The sequence below is a fragment of the Phoenix dactylifera genome, chromosome 12, assembly GCF_051530095.1.
Source record: "Phoenix dactylifera cultivar Ajwa chromosome 12, Ajwa_hap1_PhDact_Kaust_v1.1, whole genome shotgun sequence".
In the NCBI taxonomy this organism is placed as follows: Eukaryota; Viridiplantae; Streptophyta; class Magnoliopsida; order Arecales; family Arecaceae; genus Phoenix; species Phoenix dactylifera.
This window is the reverse complement of record NC_143201.1, coordinates 4,031,217-4,040,293: the sequence shown is the minus strand read 5'-3', so window position 1 is coordinate 4,040,293 and position 9,077 is coordinate 4,031,217. Positions and strand designations below refer to the sequence as shown.

The 9,077-nt window shown below is 36.1% G+C and overlaps 1 protein-coding gene across 1 annotated transcript; it reads left to right on the top strand.

Moving 5' to 3' along the window:
• The first annotated feature begins 700 nt into the window (after nt 1-700).
• Nucleotides 701-7,362, top strand: LOC103713840 (reactive oxygen species modulator-like protein). Its single transcript, XM_008800880.5, has 3 exons — nt 701-854; nt 2,883-2,920; nt 6,996-7,362. Exons 1-3 carry the CDS (start codon nt 782-784, stop codon nt 7,107-7,109), a joined length of 225 nt encoding a protein of 74 aa, XP_008799102.1. The 5' UTR covers nt 701-781; the 3' UTR covers nt 7,110-7,362.
• Nucleotides 7,363-9,077: the final 1,715 nt, after the last annotated feature.

The following is a 9,077-nucleotide window of genomic DNA, read 5'->3' as shown; positions in this document are numbered from 1 at the left end:
TTTTGTTTGTGAGATACAAGAGGAAAAACTTTTCCTCGCAAATCTAAAATTTTTACTTGAAGAGTTCTAAGTAAGGTCGTCGTGACAAATAACACCACTCAAAGCTCGAATGGGTCCCTTGGAAGCAAGGAGGTGTGACTAGCAAGTTGTTTGTAAGATAACTCTCTAAATTTGGCTCGTCCAATAAGCAAGCAAGCAGAGCTAAAACAAAAGCTATATTATTCATAAATATTACCAATATAAAATATATATTTATATTTATTATTATAAATTAATATAATTTATGAAGAATGAAATATAAATGAAAGTTTTGAAAGATCTTCTCACAAAATCTTTTTAAAAGCCCTTTCCAAACAACTCAAGTTTGACTCAGAATTTAAATGAGCTAGCTTCAACTCGGATTGATTATAAAATAAGTCAACCTAGAACTAGACTTAGCTTGCACGTATTTGGCTTGTATGCATCCCTAGGTGTGACCACTGAGCTAATACTAAATTTTCCCTATTGTCAACTGTGATCATAGAATTTTTTTTTTGTGATGGATGGATAAAAGTGCTTGCCGAGGTCACTTGTGACTCATGGTGGCAACCTGGGGTGCATCACTTGCGTGCCTTGATTCACCCAAAAGACAATGCGGTGGGACCAAATCCAGGTGCGCCGGAAAAACCCTAGTTTCACCCCGCGACCCGGACTCATATAAGGTCAAAGCGCGGTTCGCTGCAAAGATCCATTCTTTTGGGTTACAGTAGATTGGGTACGCGGGTGGAGGCCGAGAGGAAACATGGCACGGGACAGCTGCTTGGCTCGCGTCGCCGCTGGAGCTGCCGTCGGCGGCGCGGTCGGTGGCGCGGTCGGTATGTAATCCCTCACTCTCACGCTCGCGCTATGGCTATGCGACGATCACTTAAAACCCTAAAACCCTAAACCTATAATCCCTGTGAAGTATAAATCTTCTAGGTTTCTCAAAAGGGCCGCAGGCTTCTCTATGATACTCTTCCTAGGTTACAAGGATCCGAGGTTAAGATTTTTCGTTGTTTTATATTAACGGAGGATAGGATGTTTTATCGCTGTGAAAAAATCTCATTTTTTCCTCTTTTAAATGCTATTTAGGTATAGGGGCACAATTCTTAAATTGGTATATACTTCGAATTTATTCTGTATGAAAATACATTCGAATTTAACATCAATAGGTTGTTTTATAACTGCATGAATTGTCGGAATGAAAGCCAGTTTTTTTGTTTTTTTTTCAACTAAGCTAGTATATGATTTTTCCACCATATAATTTACTTATATGTCACACTTATTCAGGAAGATGTTGGATTGCTAGAACGGTGGCCTTTATGATCCCTCCACCATTTTCTTTCTCTTCCTGGGATTTATGTTTTCAGGTTTTGTTTTGCACTGATGTACAAACTGCAATCCAATCAAGCAGCTGGGAACCGAAAAACTTGCTGCATTTTCTCTGATTCAGAACTTCCTACGAAACCATATTCTGTATAAAGCTCTAAATCTTCTTTCCCTCAGTATGAGAAGGGTGGTATAGGATGATGAAGCACTCTAGAATATGTCAATATGTTAATCAGCGATAAATGCATGCCAAGTTTGCTAAGCCTACATGTGAAGGCAATGAAGATGATGCAAAATTTCTTCATGTAAACCCGATAAGGAGCATACCATGTATCCATTTCCACTTTCCTTTTTTAGGATAGTCTTGCCCTGGTTAGAAGTTATTTTGTTATTTCAACTTAGCTCATTAATAAGACTGCTGCATCTTATATCTTACATACTCTCGGGATGAGAAAATGTGAAGTAAATAGTCCTCAAAGAAACTCTATGAAGGAACAATTCCTTAAATTGACTTATATAATTGAGTATGTGCTTATAAAGAATTGTCAATACCAAGGGGTTTTACTATGTCGTTCAGCTGCTTTCTTCCCCAGATTTTTACACACTTTTCTAATTTGCCCTTCCAAAATTAATTCAAACTTGTCAATTTGAATGGGTGGCCTCCTTCGCGGCCGATCACTCTAGGGGCTTCACCTGGGTGGACGACGGGTCGGTTCCTACTCCATTGTATCATCTTCCTTTTTCCGACTCTGTTGGATGCATTCACACCTGTCGGCTGTGAGCCGTTGTACCAAAAAAAAAATGAAAAAGAAAAAAATGAGGTTTACTTCTCTCATCTTCTTTCCTCCACAAGGAACTTTTTTATTTTCCACAAGTCTCTCCCTTTCTCTCCAACTTTCTACCATTGATTTTAAAAAATTGATATATGCTGCATTGACTGTAGTCGTGAACCTTCTGATGTTATCTTTTAACCAAATTGAATTAAAAGTTTACTAGAAGTTACTTCCCTTTGAAGATTCTTACATTCCATTCAAATTCACAATCCTAACTCCCTAAGCCTCTATTTATACCTCTTGAAATTTTAGCTTTTCCTCTTTTTAGTCATTTTTTAAAGTTCTACATTGTTAGAACCTCATCCACCTCAAACATTTCATATCTAAGCTAGTTTTCTTTCACAAATCCCTACTTTTCCTTCTTCGTGCCTCAGGCTTTCAATCAAAAAGATATCAGTCTCTCATTTATAACCTGCAATGTTAAGATGATTGGCACATCTTTGGATGTTGGTCTTATTGCCCTTTTTTCTGAACAAGAAAAAGAAGAATTTCCCAAGTTCCAGTCTATGATAGTGCAGCATTTGTTGCATAAGTCACATGCTCATTTAAAAGTGCTTCCCTTCCCCCATGTTATCATTCTCTTTAGCTTTGATCTGCTTTCAATTTTGTTATAATATTGTTTTAAATTTGTTAGTATGTTTTAAGAGGTTAAACTTTTTTAATTTACTGTAGATGGTGTTTGAGTAGCATGATTCTTTGCAGGTGCGGTTTATGGGACCTATGAAGCTATTAGGTACAAGGTAGTATTCTTAAATCATGTCACGAATTTAAACATCTTTATTTTGTCAACTGTTTATAATATTTTATGTCAATCATATTATCTTAATTCCATAAACTTGTTGCCCTGATCTTGTACTTGTCTTCATGTTAGTGCTTATACTTAATCTATATTAGTACTGTAGTCTGATTCAGGCAAATTTAAATGTAACGAGTGAATGGCATCGAGCAAGTTTGTGGAAATTTTGCATGCTAGGACAAAAGTGCCCCGAAGACTTAAAAGATACTTTTTTTTTCCTAATTGCATGCTGTCTATAGGAGCTGAAAAGTTGAAAAGTAGCAAATTGTTTAACTATTCATGTATGTAATGTAAATAAGAAATAGTAGTGGGTGTATGAATATTTTAGTTTTATCACATGGCTGGCAAGTGACCTAAGGCCTTTTCTGTTCAATGTAAATTAAGTCAGAAGTTGTTTTAGTCCTCTCACTGATTTGTCTAAACACTCTGGATATGATGTATGTCTACTATAACCTTATTCACACGCATATACTGCCCTTTATTATAAACAACATGCCTTACTGCAACAGTTTGGTGTCACATTTAGAAGTCCTATCTTGCCATGTGTTCTTAACGTGTGCTATCTTTTTTCTCTCAGCTTGAGCATTTTGGGGTCCTTGCAACTTTTATCTAATGTACTTTTTGCGTTGCTTTTCCCCATGACCCTTCAATGCAACTTTGAGGCCTTCTTTACCAGAATTTATCATATCTTCCTTGTGCAGACCAACAGGATCAATAGCAGTTTGCAATCACTTCAAGCTCAATTGGTTCAGATGATGGGCTTATTTTCTCTTCCTACTTTTTAAAGCTTTTAGCACAAACTCCCCAACATTCAGTGTGGGCCTATTGCTGTGACCTGTCTTATGAATTTCTCCATTCAATTTTGAAGGCATGCAAAGAATTGAAGCAAATGATCGCATTTTATCAATGACAATTAATAGTTTAATAGGAGTCACAGAACCATTTGGTTATGCCCTTTGAGATTTAGGATGATAACTCGCAATAGAAGCATCAAAAGAGGATTCTAAAGTTTCTTACTATCTATCACATTAAGTTTTATTTATTTTAAGTACCTGTAGCAAAAAAGTAACATGTAATACTTGAAGTTAGTAATGATGAATTTGTATTCATAACTTTTATATATGCATCTTCATATCTTATTTGTATGGTGTATAATTCTAATTACATGTACATGCCCATGCAATGGGTATGGTCTTATGGATGCATGCTATTTATGATATAAATTATTAATGATTGTTTGCTTTTCCATTTATTTGGTAGGCAATATATGATATGGCAACAACAAATGTATAGTTGATATTGAGCCATTGAAAATAAGTGATTTGCATGATTCGCTCATCTAATGGTTCATTAAATATATAGTTTTTCCCCAGAAGATCCACTTGATCTCCGAGCATCTTCATGATTTTGTATATCAGCAGACAATGAATTTTCAAGTGTCTACAGAGGAAATTTTAGCAAATGGTACTTGGATTATGATTCCAATTATCAGCTAAAAGGTGAGTATGGACTATTGTCGATAATGAACTTGGAATTAGATGAGGTGAGGGTTGCATTGGTCAATTCAAAATGTGCATGATAGATGGAGGTATATTTTAACCTGATGTCTCTCATGCCCTCCTGGTATAATATGGTAATAAATTGTACATATTAATCAGTTACCAAATTAATTATCTATTGTCTATCATGGTATTTGGTGTTACCTAAACACACCAAATTTTGGATTTTTCAATATATTGGACCCTTGGGCCCTTGGGACACTTCATGACACTCCGAGACACTCAATAGCAACATGTTGTTAATGCATCAATATTACATCTCTATTATTGGCACTTATATATGAAAGTTTTTAGTTCTAACATAATAGTTGGCGAGCATTTATTCAAATTTTATGAACTTAAGGATCATAGATCTGGCTCATTATTCATTGCATGCATATATCAATACATATGTAAGATATAGACATGTCCCTTTGTTCGACTTTTAGAAGTTTCCCATGTCGAATTCTTCTGGGCACTTGACACTAGTGTTGCGTGTCCAGGTAACATTGATGGGAATTGATTGTTAATAACTCTGAAGTGTTTTCTCCACCTACACAACCATGTGTATACCTCATCTCATATAGGTATGATGGGACCCCTGAAATTGTAGACATCAATAAGTCACATCTAGCATAGATCATGTTCATTTTCTGTAATCTTGGTTTTTCAAAACTTCTGAAAAGTTCTGGCCACATGCTATACTGAGGCTATGAGCATTATGTATAATTATCATGGAGTCTTTTCTGGTTTGATGTTTATGGATCTAAGTGTAAGGTAACCAGCAAAACAATATATGGCATCAACTCAAGTTCTTGTTCTTGTTTTTATTTTTTATTTCTTATTTTGGAGATTCGGGAGGAGGGTGATGGTTGGGGTGGAGGAGGTCCTTTGAGGTGCGGTAAATTGTCTAATATATCATGCCTGGTTGTACACAACTAAATTGCACTTTGTTAATAAATTTCATCTTTGGAATCCTTCATGTTGGTGTTTTATTAGTTGTGTAGACATAAAGGATGTTGTTGAGGAGCAATTGATATTGTCTGTCTATGGGTTTGACAGGCTAGAGTGTTTTCTTAGTTGTGCAGACATAAATATTCTTCTTGTTGGTTTTAATCATCATTGGGGCTGAGAGGTCTAGGCTAACTTTAGAAAGTATTTTCCGGCTCTTGTATGACATGCTCAGGAAAAATGATAGTCCATAACCTGTAGCAAGGTTGAAAGTTGAACAGCATGAGATGCTTGAAGAAATACATCAACAAAGGAACAATGCAAATACCATTGTGTTATGATATGTGATCATCTTCTACGTGTTGAGAAACAAGATTTTGGAAAGCAGGTTTTCTGCTTCCTACCTCTTTTTACAGGTTTTATAAAGATACTTGCAGAGTTCAATTTCTGTATGACCAGGTTTTATGTGTCTGAGATTCTAAGTCAAGGGAGTATGCCATTTCAAAGTAATTGTGGACTTAGAATCTGTTGAGTTCATAAGAACCATTTCATTCTTATTAGACTTCTGTTTTGCCTAGAATTTCTTTTCTGCAGTTCACAACAATTTTCTCCATGTTGTCATTCTTTTCTTCTATTTAAACTTGGCAAGGATTAAATGTTCAATGCCCATGCTAATCACATGCTGGCTAGGCATGTTATCATGACATTACTGTGCTGTGACATGCTGTGCCAGTCATGTACCACTCACTTGTTAGGCCTCACTGCAAAGACGAGTCCTTGCTCGTGCAATTCAGACTAGCCCGCTTGCAAAGATTTGGACTGATAAGGACAGGCACAGACCAGTATATGCCTGTATACCATCTCAATACCTATACGGCAAGGTGTAAATCTTTTAGTATGAAGGATTATCCTTTCTCTTTTCAAAGATGTTTGGGTTCATTATCGCATGCATATCTTATGAATCATAGGATCTTTAATTCAACTGTCTTTATCTTCCCTATAAAGGGAGTGGTCACAAGGTTCCTTCACATAGAGTGAGGTTTGACCCATAAAAAAACATGCATGAAGAAGTATCTTGCAAAAAAAGATGTGAACCTATCACATGTGAGGAAACAAAGGTTTGTCCTTTAGAACAAAGATGTATGGATTCATCATCACATGGATAGTTTTTGAACTATAGAAACCCCCAGTATGATTTCTTTTTTTCCTTTTCTTTCTTTTTCCCTTGACCAGAATGGGAAGGGCGAAAAGGAAACTGAAACATGCTAGACCATTGGTTTCCAATTCACTTTTAATGTTGTGGAATGTGGTTTCACTTTTAATGGTGCATGAATATGTGCCTGTATGTAGGTTCTTGCATGTAAAAATCATTTAAGCTATTGGTTCTGATGTAACCCAACTCACACACATACATGCACCAGTTGATCAGAGTTTATGAGGTCCATTGTCACCTAGCGGGATGCAGTTTTAGATAAATTTTCACCATGACTAAATACCATGTTCTCAATTTAGTGATTACATGTTTTACAGGTTCCAGGATTATTGAAAATCAGATATATCGGACAAACCACGCTCGGAAGCGCAGCAGTTTTTGGGCTCTTTTTGGGGGCTGGGAGCTTGATACACTGTGGGAGATCTTACTGACTACCTCTTGAGCGCTTCTGCACTCTTTTGGGGTTGAGAGTTCATTGCATAAAGATCTTGCGAAGCCCCCGGTTTTCTGAGTATGTGACATTATTTTCCGTTTGATGTATTAAAGTTTGATACTGTGGTTGAGTTCTCAACCAAGTGAAAGCTTGATGATGAAGAAGGGCAACCGTTTTTTTTCTGAATATGTCAACTGTTACAGATGGAAATAATTAGAGATGCCGAGATCGATCGATACATGTTATCATTCTGAGCTGCATTTGATCAAATTGAATTTATTTTTTCAAAATATTTCTGAATATGTCAACTGTTACAGATGGAAATAACTAGAGATGCCGTGATCAATCAGTACATCTCATCATTCTGAGCTGCATTTGATCAAATTAAATTTAGTTTTTTCAAAGTGTTTGCATGCGAAGTAGAATCTCATGCATGACATGAGGATGCCTACACACAGTAGAACCTAAGTTGTGGGTTTATTTACTCATCAACACCTTAAAAAAAAAAACAGAAATTGCTTCAAATTATTCCCTAGTCTGTTCTGACCATCCGGTGTGTTCCCAACCATGATGGATGGGATGGACGCGGATGGGAAGCAATCTTGGGTCTTGGTTTTCTATTATAAGTATTATCCCATTTCGATAAGACTTAAATCCTTGATTCTATTTGATCAAAAATTAATTGGTCTGATAGATCGATTGATCTTTATAACCATCACCTAGTTTGTCTGGTAATTATTCTATGAGTGTTCATGTGCCCCCAAATAAATTCTAGTCCAAACAAGAACAAAAGTCAGGGATCAGGAGAGGGGCCAAGCAGTACCATTCTGAAACAATTTTCCGGTGCACCACTATGTTGCTTAAAACTTAACAAGGCTCCACTCTTTGTTGAGGTGATATTACTCTTTGAGTTAGTGCAAACATGATGCTATTGCATGCATCTGTGGCAATGCACAAGGCGCAAATTGCTTGAAGTTTATTCAAAAGGGGCAGCAGACAAGAACAGATCGATGTCGTACCCGGTTAACTTTGTTATTAGTAAAACAAGATGATGTTTCTGTTTTAATGAATCACATCAGAATAACACTTAATTGGTGAACACAAAATTATCTATTTTTAGATGAATTACTTCTGACTTGCAACTTTAGTGTGAGCATTAATTTAGATCATGATACATATGTCATGCCATCCACTGTCAGTGATTCAGTTATGAAAAATAGAGTCGAACTCGAACTTTGAGATAACCGCCTATATGCATGTATGTATAATTTCATTCTTTATATTCATATCCTAGTTCAAATCTAGGATTCTTCAAAAGGAGTGAAGCCATGAAATTTCTTATTAAACTGAGGAGTTTATATCATTGTCTAGGGGGGGAACTGGGAAGCATAGGTGGATTTTAATGAAAGTATAGAAATGCAGAGTTGATGGTCTCCTATTGCAAGATTTTGTGTTGTAATAGTGCATTAAACAGCCTAACAGACTCTTATGGAGAAGCCTAGTAGGACATCAACATTTTGTATTATTGCAGTTAGTGATGATGTAGGATTTAATGATTAAAGAAAAGAACTAATCAATGGTTAATAAAATGTATATTGTACAGCACAAGGAGTGGGATTTTAGTCAATTCAAAATATAAATATCATTGGCTGGAAGCAGGGTGGTAATGGTTATGCATGAGAATAAAAAAGCAGTCCATCCAAGAGTGGAATTTAAAGTAAGGATATGCACAGTTTTATTTCATTGAGGGTAGAGAAAGAGAACGAAAGAGGGATTATCATAAAAACTGAAAAGGCTAATGCATTTTCCTGTTAAAATACCTTCTACCTTCACACATGAATTTTGCACAATTGTCAAAGTTTTATACCACATGTGTCACTATTAGCACTGATATAATAATAAAATATATCATCTCTTACTAACTTAGCAGATGTAAATATATTATCCCAGCAGATTGGCCAGCATG

Bases quoted from the DNA above. Each gene is read 5' to 3' on its own strand.
- LOC103713840 (XM_008800880.5), top strand. From the start codon at position 782: ATGGCACGGGACAGCTGCTTGGCTCGCGTCGCCGCTGGAGCTGCCGTC. The intron at 855-2,882 runs GTATGTAATCCC...GATTCTTTGCAG, and splicing joins CGCGGTCGGTGGCGCGGTCG to GTGCGGTTTATGGGACCTAT. The intron at 2,921-6,995 runs GTAGTATTCTTA...CATGTTTTACAG, and splicing joins ATGAAGCTATTAGGTACAAG to GTTCCAGGATTATTGAAAAT.